Raw genomic sequence first — 27,253 nt, 5'->3', positions numbered from 1 at the left:
AGTTTTATGTTCCTAAACTAATGATTCCCAAAGAAACTGCAAATGAAGCTCGTCAGATAAAGAAAAAAATATTTAAGAAAAGAGAGAGAGAAAAATAATCTACTTAACACCACTTTGTCATAAAATCAGTGACTGAAACTTTCCAGTATCGTGGTTCAACATTAGACCACTTAAATCCTTGTTCATTTTCTCCATTCTGAGACAGAATTAATATAGATGTCACCTGATAGGCAATAATTATTCCCTACCACAATCCTGCTTGTCATAATTATAGCTTTGTGGCTCAATACAGGCCTAATAACAGTGTTTATCATTGTAACTTTAAGGGGTGTACAGGGGAATGTCTTTGCCATCACCTCTGTGATAGCTCCTCCACAGACAGTGACAGAGTTAAGGACAAACAACGGCATGTTAATGGTAATGTGACTCTAAAACAGGCATTTTCCAGGTCTTTTTGTCTGAACGTGTAATTAATGCTTCCCTGTGGCCAGCTTATAGTCTCAATTACTCCATTTGTGCTGTTCCCTGCTCTCCATTTCTTTGGCCTAAATGTCCACTGAGCCTAGTTTTGGTTGCTACAATGCAAAATTCAGCCACTATATTTTCCTACGATAAAAGTAGAGAAATATTGTAAATCATTTTTGTCAATCACAGGCAAAACAGTTGGCAGAAAACTAGCATTTAGGCAGCTACAAGTGCTGAAGTTGATTCGCCAAAGTTTAAATAGAGCATCAGAATGAGGTAGAAAGAGGATTTAAGTGGCCTTCAATGTGACATGGATGCTTGTGTCAGTCAAGCTGTTATACTGGGATTTTCACACACAGCCACCGCTCAGGTTTGCAGAGAATATGTGTAAAATAATGAAGTGTGCAGAACTCCTTGCAAAGGACCTTTATGGAGTCCTTAGTTTAACTAAAGAAAACAGTGAGTAGAAAGCCTCTAAAAAAGGATTTCCCATCCATGCAGCTACATCCAAACTTCACTTCACCAAGTGCAATACAATGTGTAGGGCGTAGTGGTGTAAATCTATGCACCAATCGACTGTGGAGCAAGGCTGACATGTCTTGGTTAGGAGGTTGCCAGGAAAATGGTATTTCAATTTTCACATTGCCAGACTGCAATGCACCAAGTGTAAATCTTGGTGGAAAGGGGCAATGTGCTGTGTGCCTCCTATCCAGGCTATAAACCTGGCACCTTAGTTCTAGTAAAAATTAAGTCTTTATGAAACAGCAGACAATACAATTTATAAAAATTTTGCTCTCCCAAAAAATTGAGAATATAACTGAGATCACCCTATTCTAGTTCCAAAATGATTCACACCATTAAGGTCCATGCGCACATGGATGAGCGCGTTTGTTTAGGAGAGACTTGACTAGTCCGTACGAAGCCCTGACCTGAACCCGACAAAGTACCATTGGGATGAATTAGAGCGGAGGCTGTGATCTAGGCCATCTGTTCCAATGTCAGTGCCTGAAATCAAGTGCTCCATCAAAACGGAGCATTCCAAAACCATGTGGGGAAGCCATCCCGGAGGATTAAAAGTTGCTATAGCTTATGAATTTTGAATATTATTCATAAATGTCCATGTGTCTATACAGATGCCATTTTTCCTGTTGCAACATAGTGTGTTTGGAGTAAAATGCACCTGATCTTTTCTTGAGTGAAATATTATATATATATATATATATATATATATATATATATAATATATATATATATATAATATATAACTATATGAAAACTATACAAAGCCTGAATTCTTGCATATCATCAGTAAGAAAAGAGGAAATTTTATGATGAAAGGACATCACGTGACCTACCAGAATGGTGCTGATGACAAGGGAACGGTTAGCCAGGGAATCAGTGATGTTCATTCCTTTTCGCTTTGGCACTTCTGTGATGTTAAGACCTCCTGACGCACTCCACTTCCCTACCTGTAGAAGATGAAAAGCGTGCAAGCTAAGTGTTCTGTGTCTGTCGGTGAGCTATGACCTCCACAAACTCCCCCGCCAACCGTTTCCCGCATTAGTGCCAGGTTGAACACATCTCCAGCAGCATTAGATGATTGGCTGAGTCACCTTTTATCAGCAGGCTTGCTTTGCAAGGTATGGGGTAGTTAAGAATATAAACTGAAAGACGAAAAGCATGTTGTGTAAATCACATAATGCTAAAATTCATTTGGACAGTGTTGTATTCTCAGAATAGTTTTCAGGTTGATTCGGCTGATTGTCAAAAAAGGCTTATCAACTATTCAAATAATAATGCATTGCCTCATGTAATGCAGTGCTCTGAGTTCTAACGGTGTGTAAAGTTGCATAAAAATGTATACTAAATAATGAGCAAAACACTAAAACTCAGTGGATATTCTAAACCTTTTACAGCTAATTTGAATAAAATACAGAAGGAGAAAGAACTGCTTGGATTGCATTATGAGAGTAATTTTTCTCTGCACTCTCAGTGAGATAAACAAAGCGATTTAAGCAAATAAGAAGTTACACATGCACGGAGCCTTAAGGCAAATATCTCTGCACATTGTAGAAACACACTCTGGAACATATCATTAGCCCAAATAGTCCTGTGGCTGTCTATAACAATCTCTGTTTGCAAGTCGAGCTTTCCACCAAGCCCTCCTCCGTTTCCTCTATTACTACACTCTGAGCTTTTAATATTCACTAGGGTTTGTGCTTGAGGTGAATCCTTTTAAAGATGCTCGCCACCCAACACACACAGACACAAGCGCACACAAAAGCATGAAAAATGCCTGTTAATGTCCTCCCTGGCTAATCCAGGGAGAGGCATATGCTCTAATTTGAAAACCACATTAGTTACAGCTTGTCACACAACCAAAGAGGACTCCAGCAGAGAATTTAAAAATATCAGGATCCTTTCCGCTTTGCAAAACTCCTTCTAATAGTACCCAATTACAATTAGTTCAATTCATTTAACATGATTAGCATGAATTAGTTGATTCAAAAGTTATTTGCTCATGCAAACACACAAAGAGCCTTACACTTAATTCACCATCCTGGGCATGCGCTCGTCTACCCGACGTGACACACTGAGAACCTGTTCATAAACTTAGGCTAATATTCAATTACAAGGGATTAGCTGAGGATAAAAAAGTCCACATCTAACCGGCTCACCCAGTTAAAGCCGATTCTGCGGATATACAAGAAAGGAGAAGAATCCAGCAATCTGCAGCAGGCTGTGGATCAACGCTAACAGGTCTTAGTATAGGATTTGTCAAAAGCACAATAATTATATGGCATCAAATACTTTTTTGCAATGCTTTGCTTTAAATGGTGACACGCAGGACAAGATCCCAGTAAAAAGAGAGGAATTATTTCAAAGCTTCATTCTGGAGGGTTACAAGCTGAAAAGCCTCTGCTATTATGCGGTAGAGTCCTTTGCCTTTAGGGACTTTTTGAAGAAGTCATAATAGGACTTATCCTTATTTTATTCATTCATACAGTATGAAAGCCATTTAGTAGATAATAGCTGTTGTAGTTGTCCTCCAGTATAATAAAATACGTTTGACAATTTCAACCTTGTAGGGGTTGTTTTTACCCTATATTGTAAAAATGTGCTTATTCAGTTTATTACCGAGAAAAAACATTTTTAAACATCACTGCAAATTATCACTGAGAGAGGCTGCAATCAACACCCAATTTACTTTATGATCCACTAACTTATGGTTATGTTGCAGCTGCCAATGTCCCTTCTTGTGAAGGGGAAATGATACTTTCAAATTGATCTGTATCAAATCACAAAAAAAATGAATTGAATCTTAAGATAAGGAATTTAGAAGAGCTGTGGGAGTCTTCATGGTTTATCTTAGTAGCTGTTTTGATGCCTTGTCTATCATGCTTTCTCTAGATTAGTCAACATGCTTTTTGCATTCCGTTAAAAAGTTCCCTTAAAATATAATCAAGGGCGGAGTATGGAGTAGGTAGGCACATTTTAAATGTATTTACTTGACAATATAAATAGCATAAATTCTGACCAAAGTATTATGACCAAGCTTGGCTTACATTGGGATCATCGGATGATGAAGAAAAAGATAAAGAAAAAAAACAGACAAAAAGTAAACAGAGAAAAATGACACAAGACAAAAATAATAATAAAGAATAGAAATAAAAAAAAATGAAATGCATTTAATATTAAAATAAAATAAAAAAAGTTTCTCAATCTGGATACATGTCAGTTTTTTTTTTCCTATAACTCACAAGATGTTATCTCAAGATAAACGGGTACATTCAACTTCAGAAATATATAATCAACTCAGTCTAAGACAATTTACTTGTATAGAGATTCAGATTCAAGTACACGCATAATTTGCTTGAAATTAAGGTGCATTGTTTTAAAAGGTAATTGACAAAAAGCGGATTTCATTCAATCAATGACTTTCAAGCAATCCTACATCCTGAGTAAGCATGTGGCATTAGTGGAAAGGAAAAGCTTTTCTTTAACATGAAGAAACATTCAGCAGAACCCGGTTTAGTATCTCAGCAAAGAAATCCTTTATCACAATCAACATTTTAAACCAAGTATACCTTTTCAAGTCCATCCTCCTTTAGACTGATGATGTCCAAGTCGAAGTCTGTGCGTAGCCCAGTTGTCTTGTTGAAAGACAATCTTCCAGTCAGACCATCCCAGTGAGACTGAAACATAACAGTGTTGCATATTGATAATATTTCAAACATGTCAACAATATAGCAGTTTTGTTTTTAATAAGGAAGCTAGAATTACATATCTGTCTATCAATCCATTTTCATGCCCGTTTAAACATATATTTGTGCAGAGTCTCAGGGGTTGGTGGGAGATTTGTGTCTGGCGGTAGTAGTATCGGGCGAGAAGCAAGATATACCGTGGACAGGTTGCCAATCCATTGCACAGAAACCCAGGGACACATAGGATGAATAACCATGCATGCACGCCCACAAACGAGGAAAATTCAGAATGATCAACTAACCCAGCAGTCCAATTTTTGGTCTGTTGGAGGAAGCTGGAGTACCTTGAGAGAACCCATGTATGCAACAGGAGAACATGCAAACTCCATGTAGAAAGAGTCCAGGCCGGGAGGTGAACCCTGACTCTCGTTGCTGTTGCTGAATGATGCAATAACGGAACTATTATTATTATTATTATTATTATTATAATTATTATTATTATTATTAATATTAATATTATAACAACTATTTGCTCTTCAGGAGTGGCACAAATTGTACAAACTTGCAGATTTAACTCAAGGGGGTAACACATGATATTATTGTTCTATTTTCTTCACATTATTTTTGTGTTCTCTATATTAAGTAAATACTTAGATCACTAAGATTAATAAAGAAAAACACGAGCTCGGCCAAAAAAAACTAAACTACACGGTATCTTACTGCTGAAAATATATTCACTCCCACACATACACAGACCAAAAGCGCAAACACAAACTGTACAAGATGCATTTCCTTTTTTTAATTACATTTTACATCTCAACGCTTCCAACACATTTTCCCTCCAGACTACGGAGTTAATTAACAACCATCTTCTTTTTGCTTGATTCTCCACGAAGGGGAAACAAATACAACTGCCCCCTATTATGATTCCCTGATACCCACACCCTCCAGAAATGACTGCCGGTTCAAAGACAAGAGTATGTGCTACTTACCTGTTCCTCTCAAGCTGTAAGCCATCTGTAAGGTCGTATGACACTAACAGCTGACTGTATTGACCCTGAATTTGAATTATTTTAATATACTATAGCAACAAGAAATGTGCATAAATTTACTCTTTTGTGTGGAAAAACTGATTTTTAATCAGGCATCAATGTCACTCTCATCCAACCAGTCTCTGGTGTGCACATTGGATCTTTAACAGGTCTTGACACAATAAGGCAATCAATCACTGTGTGTCAACCCAGTGTACTTTACTAATATTTAAAACTCATTCTGAGACAACCTCACAACCAGCTACCTGTCCAGCCTGTAGCTTACAAGACCTTGTCGTGCAAACATCAAACCTTCAAGGAGAAATCTGCGTCGCTCTATTTTTCAAAACCTTCTCATACCTCATTCCCTCTGGCCTATTGCCATCGAGGTGGGAGGCATGTTCAAACAGCTTTAATTCAGAGAATGACATATACTATGCCTCAGCCGTATCACATCCGGAGGGCCAATTCAACCTTCAGAACATGTCAGACTCTGATCTTGAAGCAGGTATAAATCAGCGCTGAGTTAATGTTTTATTACCAAACATTAGATTTTATTTTTTACATTTTTTGCCTTTATCAGGGTGGCCTACCATTCTCTAATATATCTGCTAAAGATAAATTGGCTTAGAATGGCCAGGAACAGTTTGTTTGCTTAATCTAATTGGAACAGATGATTACCAGAAATAGTTTGTTGTACAATCATGTAAATATTATGTGAATAATGGATTTCCAACTTATCTTCTGGCTAGAAAAGTGGGATTGCTTCTTCATCTGACACAATTTTAAAATTATATTATTATCATATCATATTATTAATGCATCTCACACAACAGTTATGTCTAACTAAAACGAATTAGGGTATATGTGTTAACATAAAAAATGTTTCCTTACTCACAAATAATGCACTATTTCCACATTTGCTGCAATTATCTCCACCATCTTGTTAGCTCTCTTTCAGCATTAGGACTCTTAAAGGTTGTTGCATGTTGTTATCTACACTTAAACATACCAATATAAGAGATCCTTATCCCATATAGAGGGCTGCTTTGAGAACAGGCATGGCATACCCTCTCTACGTAGGAAGTGGGAGGAATTCTCAGATCCTGACCATAGCAAACTATTTCTGTGCATCCAGACAGTGTAGAGATGTGGAAGGGTTTTATTTGCAAAATAAATGTATTTAAATTGTCAGCAATGTCTAAATGTGAGGCACTATCTGTTGGAATACTCTTGGAATTATACGATTTTGTAACGCAACTGTATAGCAGCAACATCATCAAGGAGAATTTACCACATTTTTGACAATTAATTTGTTGATTAGCTAAATAATTTGCAACAATTAAAAGCCCCTTTTTACTGGACAAAGGATACATTCTTTTTGTAACATTCGTGCCATTTTTTAGTATAGTAAAATGTGAAAGAGCCTGCTTTTTTAACTTTAACTTTTCTTGTAAGAAAAAAGTCAGTTTTTGCTACCAGCTTTTAGAAGATTTTAAATAATTTGTAGTTACAGTGCATAGCAAAAGAGACTGGTCCTTGGAAATCTGATGCTTTTTTTAAACCCTGGAATTAATTGGCACACATATAAAACATATTGTGCTGTTATTAAAATTAAATGTATGGATAACTCATTTAAAGCTGCACTGTGTAACTTTTAGCCACTAGGGGCGCTATACCTGTAACTAACAGGTTTAGGGCCCATGAAGGCTACTGGCAACACTGCAGTGCAGCAAAATAAAAAGTCTCTGTGTTTTGGAATCTGATAGTAGACCGTTTTGGACCAGCAGACAGCTAAGTCATTAAGTTACATGTGAAGACAAGGTTACATTCACCCCTCAATATTAAATCCTACATTAGAGAACCAAATGTATGTCTAATCAGGTAAGAGTCATATTTGTTTTGGTTTGTTGTTGCAGAAGTATCAGCTTCAACTGCCGTAACCTAGAATGTGTCATGTGACCTAGAGTGGCGCTTCAGGTCACATGAGCCACTCAGTCAAAATGTACACAGTGCTGCTTTACATGTAGGCAAACTGCATTAGTGTGTAGACAGCTTGTTTACTTTTTTGTGTAGTTTGAAGAACATATATACTTTTGGAAGGGCTTTGTGAATCAGATGGATATTAAATTCCTGGTTATTGCAGTTTTGCAGGTGCAAAATCCATGTTATCCTTTGAGTTATATACACATACAATGTTTTTACATCTTTAAGAAGAAAAAGGCACTTGATATTGGCAGTCTTCTATGATACACATTTATGTCTTCCGAAGAGTCATGAACTGAACTTAATATTTCATTTTGCCAAAAGCTTAGTTAAAAGCTTTGCCAAAAGCTTAGTGATTAGTGTCTCTTTGAATTGGCAAAGCCAGGCTGCTTCAGCACACAAATATGAAATATCAGTGTGCACACTTGAAAATACCTCAAAAGCTGTAGCAAAGTGTACCAAACGCACATCTATGCCTCTAAAATTCTGACATGTTTCTTTCAGTGTGATTCATAGACCCGAGGAAAATCCTGAACATGTGTGCAAAGGGTCTGTTATCTTTGCTTGAGAACAGAGGGTGGATGAAAAGCAGAATGACTTGACTCATCCCACCATAGGTATCTTTGCAGGTCAGACACAAATGGTGCTTTGCTTCATATTCACTGAAGCGAGCAGAGGATTTGGGCTATGCCAATTTCAGGCACTGTATTACTTGAATGTATGTGAAGATCCTGAGCCAGGGGTACCATATAGAAAAGTTCAGGCTTATCTCTGTCAAAGATATCTGCAGGTAAAAGGACATTTTTTGGAATAGCCACAAGCTGTAACCATTCAAAATATCCACCTTACCTAAACTTTCTGTCAAAGCTACATATTATATTCAGGAAAAGTTAAGCGTTTTTAACCTTGATTCTGGTCATGTTTACCACTGTGCTAGACATCAAAACCGGCTATGTTTATCTATTTTTAAATGTTAATTACGATTCTAGTTTCTTAAGAATGTAAGAGATGTGAAATATAAATTTTGATAAATGCTGTATGTTTTTGAAAACAATGGAGGAAGTACACAAAAACGAGAGTTGCACAAATAAATCGGCTAAAGACGGGAATTGTCTGTTTTTCGGCTTGATCAGACCTGACTGGTGACCGGCGAGTCAGAAATACCCACTAGCTGATCTTTTTTCCAATCAGGGAAAGCTCTAATCTAAGCAACAGCTGACAACAATACTCTGCAGCATAGACAATACTACTGAGTGAAGACCTGCTGTTAGCTTCGGTATCAGTAAGGTGTTTAAGATAAGGTGGAGCAAATAGTTGTAAGCAGCTTCTTAAAAGGAAATTGTATTTTTGACAATATGCCAAAATATGTCTGTGGTTAAGTCAGGCTGTAAGAGCATGAAACAGAACAACTGACTTTTAGCAGGTAACAGGAAGTGTAAATAGATAATAGCCAAATATACTACGTTTTATTCTTTCAACGTCTGTATGTCATGGAAAATGCTGGATTTTGAAAAGCTGATGGTGCCATTACCGTTCTAGAATAAAATAAAGGAAAAAAAAATTTTTTTCAGCAACAGCTCTCTCAGACATTCAGTGAGACGTCACCTTTGCTGTTAACATCATTATTTTATGACCACTCTTAACGGTAAGGATCCAATAAAATATTTTGAATGATGTCAAACTTCCTAAAGAGAAATCAGAATTGACTAATGTAATAAGCCGGGATGTCTACAGAGACTCTCTGCCTCAATCTCATCTCACTGAAGACTGAGGGGGAACCCAACAGGAAGGAGATCCTGCAATTCAGGTTGCAAATTCTCACAGGGTGGGTTTCACCCCAGCCTGCGGATCTACAGAAAGTGTTTCTGGCGAGCTGTGATTGATAAAGGCTGTCAGTCATCTTCCTAAAATAAGTAGGTTTTGCTCTGCTATGTGACAAATGAAGAATCCTATATGGATGATGGCATTGCAGAAAATGCATTCTGCCTAGGTTAATTAAGTCGTTGCAATCTAAATAAACTGAATTCCTGCTATTTACAAAATCTCTAAACCAAACAGGCTTTTCTTGTTCAAACCTCTGTATACAAAATTGCACATCTTCAATTTGTCATTTTGCTGAGACTTTTTTGTTGTCTGAGACACTGTCAGACGCTCATGTCGAATGTGGTAAAAGGCAATTATACAAGATCTGCCTCCAAAAGGTTATGTAGATCCTTTTTTTCCCCCTGAAAAATAGGTTACGAATACAGGGGAACGATAAAGGTGACACAAACTGCTTTGATGTGAGTCAAGCTTAGTTTTTTCTTGGCATGTGAGTTTGAGTGATTTAACTAAAGATCTAAATAAGATACAGTCACCAGGCTTTCACTTCTGTTCTCTGGTTCACTACTCAGTGCGTTTCAACATAAATAACTGCAAAGTAAACAAACAGCGGCCGGCCAAAGGTGACCCATCACCTCTTTGATGAAACTCATGAAGCGCCCCCCGAATCTCCAGGGCTTGTGTCGGTGGCACTGCAGTGAGTTCACAGTCATCTGTGGAGCGTGCTGGTATGAGACGGATACAATGTGGACTGCATCATAGGTCAGAGCTGCATCTGTCTGGAATAAGGGGTGAACATTATTTCAGCTGGTGGCTTTAGAAAATATTTTTACACAGATAAAACATTAAAAATCCATTTCAACACGGACACTATTGGGTGGAAATGAGCACATGCCACTGGCCAAATGCAGTGAAATTGCCTTGCCTTGTAAATTTGGCCAGGTTACAGTTACAGGAGATTGTAATCCTTTCAGCAAAGCATGCGAGCTGCTGCTGGACTGCTGCGAATGCAATTAATGCAAAAATAACTGAATAGCAACATAGTGTAACATTTCTGGTGTAAAGTGGTCAGCTTTGTCAAGACCAGCTAGTGAATGAACCTTAGTTATTTTCGGCTGAGAGGTAAAAAAAAAAAAAACAACTGACAATGACAGGATATGCAACCAACAGTTTTTAACAATAGCAACCAAGAGACAGCTGGCTGAAAAATGTAGATCAGATTTACAATCAACAGGAATAGAGGACATTCTCAAATCTTAACATAATAATGTGCAACTAAATGGAAATTACTTTAATTATTTGTCTCAAAGTTCAACAAAAAAAAAATATCTGACCACAAAGGTAGATATTCTGAACAATAATCAAGTAAATGGTAACAAAATGCTTTTTCAAGATACAAAGTGGTGAAGGGTCAAATATGTCTGCAGTTGTCAGCAGCACGGTCTCACCAGCATCAGTATCTGTATGCCTGCATAATATTATGTTACATTTCTTTTAAAGAGATTAATTGCAGACTACCATATTTTTAATACCTAAACTGACTGTTATTTTTGTTTTGTTTTATGTAAAAAGACAAACTTGACTGGGTTGTTTTTGGTCTGTGACATTTGGGAATGCCTGTTGGCAGAAAATACCCATTTCAGATCCTGAACACTTATAAGTATATTCACAGATTGAATATACATGTTATAGTATCTGCTAACACATGACAAAACATTGTGATAATAAACCTACTATGGTAGAAACAAACTGTGTGGTTGCTCCTCTGAGGTGGTGTGATCATATACTTTTGTTGCTGTAAGGAGTCAGCAGTCAGTGTTGCAAATGGGATCTTTCAGATTGTTAACTGCTTCAGACTCTTTCAAAATTAAATATCAAATTATTGAAAGCTTGCATTTTTAAATGAATTACACATTCAGTATCTTGAGTATCTTAACATAATCAATATTGTCTGCTCTTAAGTCTGTTTGGGTCACAGTAACTATGATTTCTTCTGCAACACACTGAGATAAAAGCCACCCATAGGCTACTTAGACATAAACATAAATATATCAGCCTACAAGCAATCATACAATCAGTTTCTAAGAAATATTATAGATAAGGCAGAACTTTATCATCAGCTGCTCATGTTCAGATATCTTTGTTCACTGTCCCATCAGTTTTCAAATTGTGTCTTTAGAGTAACTCACTTTCTGCAGAGATATGTCACATAATTGTATTTCATCCAGAATTTTTGTGCCTTCCACACCAAAACAAATTAATAACAAACAGTAATGGTGTACTAGTGACTGTACCACTTTTAAAAAGAAAAAAAACTATGATTATCAGTATGCCTGGTGCTCAAAAATATTTCACAATAATTTATGAAAATAAATTAGACTTTCAAAGAAAAAGCCTAAAAAGTTATTGACTATGGTGCATTGGCTCATTGTTGAAAACGTGTGTAGTAAAAAAAGTATATATATATATATATATATATATATATATATATATATACATACGTGTGTGTGTGTGTGTGTGTGTGTGTGTAGAAGACAAACTGAAAATTGAAAGTATAAAAATCTAGATTTATACCGTCATGATGCTCTCCAGCAGGCCTGAATCAGGTTTAGGCGGGATCTGCCTTTCCATTGACCATTTTTCCACAATAGATGCAACTTGGGGATTATCCACATTGAGGATCCGGAAACCAGTCATGTTGACGCCACAAAAGCGATATGGTTCAAGGTCAATGGCCATCAGGTCCTTTTGAGAGACAGAAGCAATTAAATGTCTTTATTTAATCATGCACCACTGATTGTATTGGTTGAAGTATATATTCAGTATTATTTGTCCTCATATAAAAACAGATTTGGACAGCATCAAATTAAAATAAAGAGACCTATTAAAGACAGATCAAAGAAAAATGGAAATTGCATTATAAATCAAATCTGACAGAACACTGCAACTAGAAATCATGTTTAACATGATCACATTCTTATGAAAAATGGTTTCTATTTTGCTCCTATAGTAATAAAATAAACAGCTCAAGCAAAGAGCATCTCATCCATTTTGCCTTTTTTAATCAAAGTTTAAAAAAAAAAAAAATACAGCCGTGTTTTTTTCTTCTTCTTTTTTTCAAGGGTGGCAGGTTATTCATTATTTGCTTGTAGCTTGGAAAATTAAACAAAAAGAGCAAAGCAAACCCATTTTGTTGGATCATATTAATATTCAGCTCTGGTGTTGCCTTGGCATGTTCTACGAAAATAAAAAAAGGAATTTAATCTGAGCCCTAAGTTATTTTTTGGGGCAGCGATTGTAGCTGATGTGTGAAGTCACATGTTGACACATGTCATGTAAAATTGGGCCGGGGGCTTGTAAAAGACATTTGAATGAACATAGATATTTCATTAACACCCCATAGGGTTAGTGCTGGGGGACTGAGCGCATGAAAGACATTCACTGAAGAACGGTCATTGTTACCCTCTGATAGAGCTCTCTTTCTCCTTTCTGTGGAAAGCAGTGCAATTCCTTCTTGCAAAGTAAAAAGTAATGCAAATGTCTGCAGTGAAACATAACAGGTGTACAGTTCTTTATCGTCTATTTTTATTTGCATGGGAACACATGTTGAGTATAAAATACTGAGCAGTATAATATTTCTAGCCTTTGTTCATTTGCAGTGCAAAACTCCATATGGGCCTTTAACTACATAAACTGCATAACAAAGTCAAATTTTAAGTAAAATTGAAGTCAAGAATTTTCTCGAAAAACTGTAAAAAGGAAACCAACAAAATTGAGAGCAATCCTGCACCGTTTCTTCAGAATAACATGAACTGGTTAGTCGTAATTGAGAGTTTGTTCAATTGCTTTTTATTGCCAAGGTATTAGACGAGACTTTGAACTTTTCAAATATCATTGAGCACATTTGAAGGAGAAATTGCCCTGCACAGTACCCTAAATTGCTCATACTCAGTGGAATCTGGAGGGGAGAATGACATTGTGGGGTGCTTTTTTTCTGTAAGTTTTACTGACGCACTTGATATAATTGCCGCAGTTAATGATCTTCTTGAATCCAAGTGAAAGCAATCGATAGAACTGAAGATCAGAGAGCATACAAAACAAGACCAGAACCTTCAAGATTTGAAGACATTTTGCATGTAAAAATGGATCAAAATCACATGTGAACAAAATGTATCTAGTTTCTCCACACAGGCAACACCTTGTCTATTCTACTAATTATTGGTAAATTTCAAAAAACATGTTTCATCCTCTTTCCTTGTGTCATCCAGGTGTAATATAGATAACCCTCATTTAGGAAATAATTTGTGTGGATTGCTGGGATTGATACCAATTTCTGGTGCAAAGTTCACATCAATTAGATGTTAGAATTATATTTATAGAAATAAAGTGGTGACTTGTTCAGTACTTATGATTTGTATTATGGGATGTCAGACAAATGACATTTATTCACTTGTTCCAGTCTACTTTCAGCATAGCTGACACACACACACACACACACACACACACACACACACACACACACACACCGGTATGAATATCACAATGTAGACCCTCCATTGACTTCCATTCATTTTCTGTTGATTTCTATGCCCTAACCCTGAACTTAAACATAAGGTCACAGGTACATACCTAACTCTAACCTAAACTAACTACACACCTTAGCCCTGACCCTAAGTATTAGCCCAATTTGCATTGTGTGGACCTTGGAAAATGTCCTCACAATGCCAGTTGTCCACACAATGTTGGTCTACTGTCAAATTTTGGTCCACATAGCAATAGACAAACAAGAGCACACACACACACACACACACACGTAATGTAATCCTACATTGGCCTGGCACCGAAATTTGTTCTGTGGGTTAACATGCTGCACATCTCTGAGTTCATGCAAAAGTGTTACAGTAGGAGGAAACATAACTAAGTTCTTAGTTTAAAGCGCTTTAAGATTGCTGTGGCAAAGCAGGAGCTATGACAGTCTCATTTCAAAGGACAAGAAAGTTATTACCCCCATAGCTCTGTGCTTTTGCCTTTTCACGCTCTAATAAGTCGGCACTTCCCTCACCTCTGAAGATAAAACATAGACATCAGGGAATTCCATTGAGAGGAAATTGTATTGCCATGTACACCATGCAAGTATTCATTACTTTGAACCAAAATGAAGTCGGCAAGTATAATCTTCTTAATGGGATATCTATCAGTAAGACAGCATATTGTAGTTTTTGATAGGTGCAACACTGATTCTATCAAGATATCCACATCTTACATTTAAAACATTGTTGAAGGAAAAACGTAAAATAAAACAAACGCATCACAATGTTGCTGAACACACAAAAAGGCACTACAATAATAAAAAATATTTTCATATGTCCAGATTAAAGCAAAATAGATGTCACATGCACATGACACACAGCATAACAATGTCATTGCTATGCTGTCAACTGTGAGAAATGACACACATCATATCTGGACCCCTGTGTCATAACGTATTATCACAACAGACTGGCCATGCCTGCAGAGACAGCGAGTGTGAGCGCTCAAGAGAGTCAGGAGACAAAGATGGTAACTGAGGGTGAAAGGAACAGCACAGAACATGCTGGTATGCATTCCAGTTCAATCTGCCTATTCCCTTAAAGGCAGGGTAGCATTGAAAAGCAACACCCTACAGACAGTTGTATTAAGATCATGTTGATTATAAATTACACGAGGTGAGAAGGCCACTATAAAATAATTAGTTAAAAAAACTAGCTGGAATTTTGGTTTGATATAAAGTTAAATGAATATTTTTAGATTTTGTGTGTTGTGTGAATGAACACCTGACAGATAGGTTGCAGACTGTCGTGATAAGTATCTCTTCTTTGCAAATTGTGCTCAAATGTACATTGTGAATATGCATTTGAATGACATCAAAGCCTGTCTGTCTTAACAGTGCGCATGTGAAAGTCTTGTTTTGGTTTTACTGGATCTCAGAGTATGATTTTATACTGTTCATTATAAAATACTGATACGCTGAAAGGTTTGTTGGATTGTCTTGTGCTCTCTCTTAGGAGAGAAGTAATTTCTGTCATTTGGCAATTACAAAACAGAGTAAAAAAAACTTCTGATGTGGGGTTCCTCAAGGCTTCATTCCTCGATAACCTGATCAAGGGAAGTATATAGATTTTAAATGTTGCAACATCCCTTTCCATTTGTTTGCTAATTACTCAACTTTGCATTGCTTCTGACTGTGGTCACAATAACTGTTACTGTATGAATAGAATTTCAGTAAAATGGTTAAAGTCTTAGTATATATTATTTGAAATATATATTTCAAATAAATATATTATTTGAAATATAATATTTATATCTGATCTGCAACATGTATTTTGATTTAACATTTGATAAGAGGAATATTCTAGGAGCATTGCAGTTTCATTAAAATAGTAAAAATAAATTTATTCTGTTCTATTCTGGTTAAAAGGTCTAAAAACATTTAGACATTTCATATTTTTCAATTTAAGTATTTATTTATACACCAAAAGCCTTGTGATATTATACAAGTCTTATTCATCTTGACTTTATTGACACGTTTGGGGTCTCAGTTTAGTTCCTTAAAAGTACATGTTCTCATTTTGCACTGTAATTTATTAATTATAATGTTACTAATGGGTGGGGAGCGTTCATTTGAAATTTCATTAAATGTCACATTTTTATCTTAAATTTTTATTGAATTTATTTTTTTATTTCTCCAAGCATAACAGGTCTACCCTGCATCTGTTTACCTTGATGCCGCATAATTATTTTTTTTTTATCTCAATCTGGTGTTTTTCTGTTATATCAATGACTTTGTTGATGGTTCCTTGAAGCAGTATTTACCACTGCAAACCAGGACTCCATTATGCCTCTGGCTTGTCAAACAAAATTGATGTTATGGACTTGAGCCAAGCTCCATTGGCAATTAGCCACTATTCATCAAAAAACTCAAGCGGCGAAGAGATGAGAACAAACGAGACTATTTGCATTAACAAGCATGGTACATTACCAGAGTGGTGAAGATATAGTGGTAATACTCTGTCATCATCCCCATGGTCTGGGCCTGGAAGGATACGGAGATAAAGAATGAGAATTGAAGGTGTGAATAAAGAGAGCTGGGGAGGAGAAAATGATCATTTTGTCATTTGAGTGCGTGTAAGACTCCAAACAGCATCTTTACAACAGCCTCACATAAATTTATAAAAAGAGCCATTAGTATTGGAGAAAATACTCATGTTTAATGAGCTTATTGACTCACATGATGATAATTTTTCTCTGTGAGATCCGGCTACCACTTGCTGATGTTTCTAAACCATATGCAGTCTGCAGATTTACCAAAGTCTAACAGGTCCTTAATGCTTTTCTTTGCATTTAAACGGTTTACAAATGGCGCAGGGCATTTGATGCCATCCCAGCAGAGAAAAGAGCACTTCAATCAAAATAGCTCTGTAATCTTTGCATCATACCCAAACACTTCATCACTGCCACTTGTTTCACTCCGTCTACATTCAAAAGAAGCACATTCCCATGGTGGCTACACTTTCCATTTAACTGTACCATCTGACATAAAAACTATCAGAACTCAAGGTTACTTAAATAGGATGTTAAGCCACTGTATAAAAAAGTCATTACTGCAGCTAAATACATCAGTCTAAATACCTGACATTGAAACTTTGCTTCATAATTTTAGTTCACGCTGAGGTGTTCTTCTTCTTATTATTAGATATTTTTCCATTCTGGTTCAAAGAATGTATTATCTAATTATTGGTATTTATTTAATTTAGATAAGCCTTTACATGTTTTCAACAATGACAATCAGATACAAATATGCTTCTCATTTCCATTTCCAATACTAGAATATAATTTGATCGATGCATGTTGAATCACAATGAGCTTTTTAAGAAACAATAGACTTTAATTTTTCTGAGCACCATGGCATATGAAAAAAAATCCAAGGGCATGACATGGTGAATGAAAGATTATCTTTGAAGACTTTTAAAATGTATTTAGTGCCTCAGTACTACAGAATACACCATTTTGAGACCACAACAGCAGACGGCCATAATGGGTGTTGTGATCCTCCTGTAATCAAACAATATACAACTGTGGTTATAATTTGCACAGTTTCCCCAAAATTAGACAATAAGACTGGAAGGGGGTTGCATGGCCAATTGTGTTGTAATTTCAGCTGTAATATTCATATAGTGGGATTAGAATTTGGTGTGAACAGCATGAAAGCACGGGTCCGTAGTGCCCTGCATCAACAGTTGAGGCTGGTCCTGGCGGTGTAATGGTGATATTTTCTTGGGACACTTTGATAGAATGTACTTCTTAAGCACTGCTCAATTAGGAAAAAAAGGGGCTCCAAGTATTGTTACTGACCATGTCTATACATTCATAACCACCAGGTACTCATCTTATGGCAGGATAATGTACCATTTTAGAAAGGTGCTCAAACTCCATTTCGGACGTGACAATGACTTGTTCTCTAATGTCCCCTACTGTCACCAGAGCTCACTTCAATAGAGCACCTTTGAGATGTGGTAAAACATGAGTTTTAATACCATACATGATATGTCTGTATGAAACAAAATTTCCAACATCTTGTTGAACTCAGTCTGCAAAAGGTTACGACAGTTCTGAAGGCAAAAGGGGATTCAACCTAGTGCTAACATGGTTTCCCTAGACTATTGATAGTCCAAGAAAATGACCAATATATTTTGGAATTCTGGACACAAATGTTTTTTTTTTCTCCAAAAATGTTATTTTTGTGAAATAAAATATATTATTGCTTCTAAAAGTAGTTTTAATATTGTTTGATTAGGTCAAATGCTCCTTTTCATATTTTCCACCATATATTTTTTAGGAAAATCACACGGGAATGTGTTGAGTGAAAAGATCATACATAAAAACAATTAAAATGTAAAAATGGAGTTAAAATGCTTTGTCTGATAGCAATGTTGTGTTACTGTTAATTGGAGTAGCAATAATATCTTTTGGGTGCTGAGAAACTAAGATATTTGTTATTGCTGCTGTTTCTTCACTTTAATGAAAAAAAAAATTGTGTCATGGCAGAGAAAAATATTTTTATTGTTAAGACAAAACAACATCAGAAACGATGCTTGCAGTTTGTTACAAGTACCACCACAGTTACAGCATTTAATTGTAATTCTGGCAAATATTTTTTTCATTTAATTTTATTTAATTGTTTTAATACCTAATCAGCTTTTATTGTCACAAGGCACACAATCAAGTACTGATTAAAATATGTGAATTTAAACTGAAACTTGACGGTACAAGTTTTTTTTTTTTTTTTTTTACCTCGAAGCTTTACCCTACTACTTATAAACATGGAACTGACTTCCTTGCATTAGATCTGCTCTCTGACCAGGAGCGATCATGTCATCTTCTGTCACAGTAACAATGGAGGACTGAGCTATTTAAATAACCTTTATGGCAATAATGCCTTTGGTAAGTATGTTAATAGAAGCTGACAGAAATCTGTACAAATGAGGGGGATTCATCAGCCTATTCTTGACATCTATAAAACATCAGACCACCTACACATTCTTCACTTGATGCACAACACTGACAGCTCCCTGTTGTCTGATTTATATCAGATCACATCTATGTTCTGTTTCAATAAGCAGGCATAACATGCTGTTAGGTTTGGAATATGCAAATATACTTTAGGATAAAACCAGGATCACTGTGCAGTTTTTGCACACATACAATATATACAGGAATGCAATGAAACAATAAAATTAATTAAATGTAAATAAACTCTACAATTAAACATATTGTTGTTAATCTAAAACTTACGATTTACGGCAGGAAAACAAAAGATCAGCGATTAACATGTATATATTTAGCAATCGTTCTCAATTACCCACTAAGGAGAATATCAAAGATATAGTGCCTAGCAAAAATATATTCATACACATGTTTTTTTCTTAATTCTGTTGCATTACAAGAACAAATATGAATGTGTTTTAATACAATTGTAAGTAGGAGGACATTATAAAGTACTGCACAACTATGAAATGAAAGAAAAAACATATCTGGGAAAATTGTTATATTATTTTCAAAAAAGTGGTGTACGATTGTGTTTAGCTCCTCTGAGTCAATACATTGTACATGCATCTTTTGCTGCAAGTGTTTAGGGAATTGTCTCTTTGGTTTGCACATGTAGGGAACAATTTACAAAACAGCTTGAAATCTGTCAAGCTGTCACATTGGACAGAGTGCATCTGTAAAGACTTTTGCAGATGCACTCTGTCCAAGCCTTCCCACAGATTCTCTTTTGGATTTAGGTTGGACATTACAACTATTACTAATATTTGAACATTCTTTGATCTGAACCCTTCCACTGTAGCTCTCTGTTAGGGGTGGACAATAATTAAATATCAATATACATAGTGCAATATAACTTTATCCAATAAAGGTGATATGACATTTCCAATATTTCAATACACATTGTAGTCTATGATTACACCATTTGTCACTGACTGACGTTCTGGGTTTTATGTCTTTTTTTTTTTGTTTGTATTTCTAAAATGTTATATTGGAGGAGTTTAATAAACATGGCAAAATATTTGTCATCAGTTTATACAGGCACCTGTTTTGGGCATTCTTTGCAGTCTGACACTTATTTTGTATACATCAATGTCATAATTATATTAAGAAATATATAGTGACTCTAACCAGACCTTTTTGTTCCATGTGTTTGTTGATTCCCCTACAAGATGTTTTAAACTTCAAACAGGACTTATTCTAACTACAATATATGTTTACACAACGACAGTAGAAAAATGTTAATGGTATAACTCCCACGCCGCACCACTAGTGGTACTATGTTCTTTGAAACTAAACATGCATATTAACCGTACCTGCAAAATTAATTCTCACAGTATTAGTGCATTCACAAACACTTGAGAGTACATCTTATACCGCTCCCACTTGAACCGTTTGTGACCAAACCACAAAATGGTTTGGGCTAATCATATTGCAGTATTATGGTTTAAGGTGGGGCATACTGCTATGAGGAAAGCAAAAGCTGCAGAACCAACATAAACTAACTTTCCTTGTCGTGGTTACTCATGAGTTTGTACCGTGATTGTCTAAAACCAACTTTTGGTAGGTGGGCACTAGGTGTCACTTTGCCAAATCAGCTCGGAAGGTTCTGCTGAATGTCACTCCTTTCCCTGAAAGGATTCCATTGGACCAGTCCCAGATTGATAACGTGCATAACGTATTGTGCTACACATTATCAAGTTGGCTTGCCAGATCAAACACACATGAACACTGCCTAAAAGCTACTGCAACAAATAAAGATTTTAGTTGCCAGACAAACATTTTCAAATTGTACCATTGTTTCAGAAAACATTCAGTAGCAATATGTAACTGAACAGTGAAAACATGACTAAACTTCCGTTTTCATCAGAAATATATTGTCCGGTAACAGGGCCTTACACTACTGGTGGTAGCTAGATATTCCAAAAGCAGAATGGGAGGAACCAGTTTTTTTCTTGTGGGACAGAAACCCTGTTTACTGTTAGAGGTTGGGCTTAAAACTTTCTTTTTTCTTGAAAGTTAGAGTTAGAGCTACATACTTAATCCTGAGCTATCCCTATACTTCAATAGATTTGGACTGCTTGAGAACATGGACCACCTTTCATTCCTCTGCAAGTTCATCATACCACTATCAAATCATTTATTTATAATGAGCCAGGTTCTGCTGGAGTTTTTTTCTCATTGATGGGGAGTTTTCCTTTCCACTGTCACCACATGTATTTTCAATATAAGAGATTGCTGCAAAGTTATCAGTACCATGCAATTGACTTTTCATTGATGCTACATGGTTGTTTAGAAATAGAGATTGCTGGTAAAGTAAGTAATTTGATGGAATGCGATCATTTTCTTTTGATAAACTTTTTACCTACTGGAATGATAAATTGAAATTGATTGCACTGTTGACTGAATTAATTGATTATATATTTTCTATGTAAACTGGATGTTTTTAAAGGGCCTTGATACAATATTTGTTGTAAATTGGTGCGTAATAAAAACAACAGAATTAAGTTCATCTCTAAAACATCACTGAGGTCTTCACAAAATGGAAGCATTGAGGGTAAATTGGATATATTGGTTAATGCTATTTACAAATTATGTGACTTCTGAAATCAATTTGTGGAACTGGATTTAATTCAGGGGTAAATATGCATGTCACTTTTTCAAGTTTTATTAAAAAAAGAGAGAAAACTTGCTACACTGTTAAGTGAAACTCTTGGTTTCACTTCACTGTCTAGCACTGCTTCATACTCGTCTACCACATGAAGTGCATTGAAGGTTATGATAAAATATGAAAATGTTCGAGAGTTATTATTACTTTTAGCAGGGTAATGTATTAGTGCATCAAATATTGTTTTTGCACAAAGTATATTCTACAGAGTGTCTAGAATAGTGCAGCTGACTAATGTGTTACAGATCCCAGAGCTTTTCAAAGGAATAAAGCAGTAAATGGTTTGATGGAAATCTAAGGTTGCTCTATTTTTTCAGTTTGATACTAGAGTTCGTCTAAAAGAGTTTAGTTCTCACCTGTTTGAGAATTTGCGCAGCCATCTGGTGACTACAGTCAAAGATGATGCGGAACTCCCGACTTCTCTTCATTTCCTTAAGAAGAGGCCTTGTATCCTCTGAATCAAGAGGAAGCTGGCGGATCTTTAATCGGATGTTGTACCTTGATGGGGCCATTATCAACTCCTGTAACCTTATTAGACCTTATAGAAAACAGCACAAATGAATATGTGGCTTTTTCCGTATTTTACTGGAAAACTACTTTTACATACATTAGTGTTTAAAAGTGCGCAGGAGCTTGCAGTCTCCTCACCTGTGCTGTCGTCATACACAACAGTGGCTGTTTTCCATTTGAGATACTGCACAAGGTCCAGAATGGCATAGCTTAATGAAGAGTAATCTGGGTACAAATTGGCATAAAAAGTGTCCCTGTTGTCCATCGGATGATGTTTCCACCGCACCTGGATGTGCGGCACTTCCAGAGCATTGCAGATGGACTGCACAGCATTTGAAGATGAGCTATGTGAAGGTCCAAATATTGCAACAACACCTAATGCCAGCTGGTCACAGGCTAAAGGAAAGAAAGTAATAACAGCTTAAGACAGGGTAAGTTTCCTCTGCAGCAGTTAAAACAAGAAAAATCATATTTAAATACAAGTGTTTAATGCATGATTTGAAGCCTTATAATACAGCTGCATCTCGGTAAATCAAAATATCATCAAAAATTAATCTTATATAGATTTATTATACACGGAGTATATATTAAGCTGTCACTTCTGTTATTTATTACTATGGCTTACTTCTAGTGAAAACCCATGTTTTAGCTTTTACAATTGTTTCTCAAAGTTTTGGGGCATCAAGGGTGGACGGGGTTTGTTGGGGTCTGATATTGTTCCGCCTAAGGGGGGGTGGCACATACAAAGTGCTGTATTTAAACAACCATGGGGAAAACCATTAACTTGACAGTTGTTTATTTTTTGTTTATGCATTTTGCAGACACTTGTCTGAAGAGACTTACAAATGAAGACATAGTCATGCGGTTAATATTATGGTAACGACTGTTCAGCACAAAGTCATTTACATCCTCTGCAAGGAGCGTAAGCCACCAAGGGTCATTGTTGAAGTTTGTTGTTCACAGAGTTTAATATCCAAGAATTTTAATGAAAAGTTCAGTGGAAGTAAAAACTATGGTGGGTAGAAAAAGTTACACAAGCAACAGGCCTAACAGCACCATGGGCATAAGACGAGGAGAAAAACATCTGGATTGTTGCTCACTGGTCCAAATTCCTCTTTTTAGATTAAAGTAAATGTTTGGAAATGTAGTAATTGATACAAACTTATGCCAACCAAGTTAAGATCACATATTGTACAGAACATGAACAACATTTAAATTATATTCTTGTTTACTAAGATGCACCTATGGATGCAAGTGTCCTCTGATTCCTGTACTCATTCAGTGTATCAATAAATTATCCAATAAATACAATCACTTACCTTTTCTCGATGCCTCAAAGCTGTCATAGATATTAATCCTCTGTATGTCATACGTTAACGTTGTGTTTGGCAACAAAGTCCTGTTTCTATTTATATTATTCACAGCAAATTTAAAGGCAAGTTCTTCTGCGCTAACAGGTCCGTCTGTTTGTTCGAAAATTCCACCTGAAAAACAAAAGACAGAGACACAAGGTGGTCATGACAGATGCTCTCGAACATAAACAGGGGCTAAAACGGACATACAGGCATAGTTTTGGAAACTCCTAGAGAGGAATATATTGAGAGACATTTGCACTTAGAAATAGCAGTAAAGGCAGCAGTGCACATTACATGAGGTATTGAATTTGCTCTGCAAACATTCAGCAACCCTCTCCATTTTCAGGGAATACTGAAAAAAACCAATAGGAGCTTTGAAGTCTGACGCCGTAATGGATTTTAGGTGTGTGAGCGTGTGTGTGTGTGCGTTTTTGTGCTCGTATGTCCACTCCATCAGAGCAGCAGGATATCTTAAGCTCTTGTCTCTCCATTAGGATATCCTTTCATTTCACCTGAATGCCACATTGGTAGAGCAGATAACTGGACTTCAGCACTGTTCTTTTACATAAAATTCAAAGAAAAGCTTTTTTTCCCCCCTTTTTAAGATGGCATGGACTACTGCTCAAAACTTACAAAACACATCTATATCAACATCAAAGTAAAGTGTTGCTTCAGATGGTGGTGAGTGTTAGACCATCAATTCAGCTCTACACCCTACAGTGGAAAGAGAGAAGGAACCAGTTTTATTTTAATATTTTAAGTATTTCTCGGGTTTTCTCAAGCTGATCCATAAAACAACGGCACATAAAATTATTAAGATATTAAAGAAAAGCTATGCATTTACCACCTAAATAAGAGGATTGACTACTTTATGTGTATAGTGATAATCAAAAGTTTGTATACAATCAACATCAGCATGAATGTTTGATTAATTCTGGGCTTTTATTGTTGTTGTTTTTTTCTTCTTTTTTGGGGGGGAGGGTAGGTTGATAAAAATAGAACACACAACTTGAGTGATTTTTATATAAACGCTTCTTAGTAAACTGCAGGGAAACAACAACTTTTTAGCCAATTATCAAGGTTCTGGCAGAACTTTGGCTGGATATTTTACCACCCTAGGTTGGACTGTTTTGCTGACACAAAACCAGCTTTTAATCATCATCCACAAATTCTCAGTAGGGTTTAGGTTTAATCAGTCCAAGAGGATATTAGTCTCCTTTCACAATTCTGAAACCAGTTTTGATGTTTGTTAGGTGTATATCTGAAGTGAAGATGAAGAATTTGGGGGTAGCCTACCATTTTCCTTAGTCTGTCCACTTTCTTCAGTGCACAAAATTGATGGTACCAACATGCAGTTTGACAATTGAAACAGTAGACTAAGGTTTTAAAGCCTTATCTTGACTCTTTTAAATATTCGTATTGTCATTGTGGCCAAATAGCTCAGTCTGTATCTCGTTTGAGCATAAAGCCTTTCTCCAGAAGATAGTTGGCTTGTCCCTGTGGACAGCTGCGATTTAGTTTGAGCTTGAAGGTGCTGATATGTTTAACCAGTTGCCCTTTTCTAGCTTAGCTACCTCTAAGTTTATGTTAATGTAAATCTCACGTCAGTAGAAAAACTACATATTTTGTGGCATCTTCCAGTTCATGAAAAAGTTTGGCCTTAATCTTTTTTGGTAGTTCTTGAATATCCAAACTATCTTTATTGCAGTCTGGGTCAGTTGACTGAACTTTGACTCAGTCTGTTACAATAGGACACAAATCCTAAAAGCACTAAAACTATATGAGATAAAGAATGCTAATAATCTTCATGAATGCTCTTCCCAAAGTCAATGGCTCAACCCTATTGAAAAAGTATGGACTATTTTTTTCAAGCTGGGTCCATGTTTGGAAACCAACCAATTTTGATAAAATGTTATTTTGGCCACAGTTTGCCTGTAATGTTCTACAACAAGAAGGTGTTTGGTTTGAATATGTCAAATCTCCGCCAAGTAATAATAATAATAATAATAATAATAATAATAATAATAATAATAATAATAATAATAATAATAATAATAATAACTATAATTCCAATCAAATTTGTCCCATGCTTTTAACCTCCCCTTAGGGAGCAGTGGGCTACCAATGTGTGGTGCCCAGGGAGCATTTTGGGCTAACGAATGACGCACGTATATTCGGTGCAGAAATTAAACGTGCGACCTCAACGTCTGCAGCATTTATGCTCCGCACGGCTTTTCCTCTGAAGTGCCACTGTTCTCCTAGACTCTAGAGGGCAGCGTTGTGCTCCTATGCCAAGCATACTGCACCACACTACACATAGAAATAGAAAATACAGTTGTTTTCAACTAAGAATGACGTAGATTTCTGTCCAGGAATTTTTAACTATTTGTTGATCACTGTGATCTTTTTGGGCCGAATCATAAAGATGTCCATATTTATGAACCTCCACCAGAAGGAGCGCTTGCTTGTCCACCATGGTTTTCCGCACGGGACTGTCCAAGTAGTTAGACATTTGACTAGGTGCACGGAGTGGAAACTTTTGGTCGCATGAAGGGCCGTGGTAGCAAAGATTACATAACATGGCCGTGCGGACCTCGTGGACATGTGAAGCATAATCCAGGTTTAAGGGCCTTGCTCAGGGACCCATAGAGGCAGTCTGTGGGAGTCTAACCTGGGAACTTGGAGCCTCTCCAGGAGGCAAACTCCAAACCACTAATCCACCACTCCCCCAGCCTCCCTCCAACTTCCTGCCTTGTAACCTATCCTGCTTTGTTTAAAACTAAAACATTTGAAGAACCACAACGGATGTGTAATTGGCGAGATAACAAATGTAACATCTTCTGTCAAATGGAAGACAGCAAAGTCCCCCTGTGGCTTGGCAACAGACTAAGACAGCTTAGACAGCTTCTTAAAAGATGTTTGCAGCAACATCAGTTTACAGAGAGAGACTCATTCCTCAACCTCCACTCTCGTCAAATTATCCCTCCCTGTCAGAAAGCAAAATGTATCTGCTCCTTTTTTGTCAACAATGTTAAGTAAGACAATTTCCACTTTTATAAACGACTGAATCGCTCTACTTATGTTTACTTTTATTCATCATTTGAGTCACAAAGACAGCCTTTCAAAACTTTTCCACATTTCAAAACATCAAACTATAGCTAAAGTGAAGTTATTGGTTTGGTTATAGTCTCACTTCTACAATCAAAAGAACGTTTGTCTGGGAGGATTCAAATTTAATTAGAAATAATTTCAATTGTTGGGTTGATATACTGTACTTGATAGCTGTCACTGTCACCCTCCTCCTTTTTAGCATTGAGGAAGTAATAGTGGAAATAAGATCACGTAGAAGATTATTTTGCTTTTATAATCTTTGTGTAAATACTAAGACCTTGCAAATCTGTGGTATTTTTACTCAAGATTATTATACCCAGAGAATATCACACCAGTCCATCTTGTATAAATCAGGGTAAAACTGTTATTAACTTGCCAAAGTGGACTGATTTTCTCCAATTTCTTTAACTAGGTTTGTGTTAGATGCTTTGAAATGCTTAAAAATCTAGTAACGTTAAGCATTACATTAACTTCATCTTTGTATTTTAGTTGTGTGCTGGATTTTGTTCTTCCATGTTC

The 27,253-nt window shown here is 36.4% G+C and overlaps 1 protein-coding gene across 1 annotated transcript in view; it reads right to left on the bottom strand.

Annotated features, from left to right (window-relative positions):
• LOC105937454 (glutamate receptor ionotropic, kainate 3) overlaps positions 1-27,253 on the bottom strand; it is a 134,351-nt gene that overhangs the window by 34,332 nt on the left and 72,766 nt on the right. Inside the window, exons 2-9 of the mRNA XM_012878773.3 lie at positions 23,588-23,752; positions 22,407-22,664; positions 22,115-22,296; positions 16,527-16,580; positions 12,083-12,253; positions 10,144-10,287; positions 4,554-4,661; positions 1,821-1,934 (exon numbers count right to left, since the gene is read on the bottom strand). Coding sequence (XP_012734227.2) covers positions 1,821-1,934; positions 4,554-4,661; positions 10,144-10,287; positions 12,083-12,253; positions 16,527-16,580; positions 22,115-22,296; positions 22,407-22,664; positions 23,588-23,752 — 1,196 coding nt within the window. The remainder of the gene's footprint in view (positions 1-1,820; positions 1,935-4,553; positions 4,662-10,143; positions 10,288-12,082; positions 12,254-16,526; positions 16,581-22,114; positions 22,297-22,406; positions 22,665-23,587; positions 23,753-27,253) is intronic.

The sequence above is a fragment of the Fundulus heteroclitus genome, chromosome 3 (assembly GCF_011125445.2).
Source record: "Fundulus heteroclitus isolate FHET01 chromosome 3, MU-UCD_Fhet_4.1, whole genome shotgun sequence".
NCBI lineage: Eukaryota > Metazoa > Chordata > Actinopteri > Cyprinodontiformes > Fundulidae > Fundulus > Fundulus heteroclitus.
This window is presented reverse-complemented; position numbering and strand designations above follow the sequence as displayed.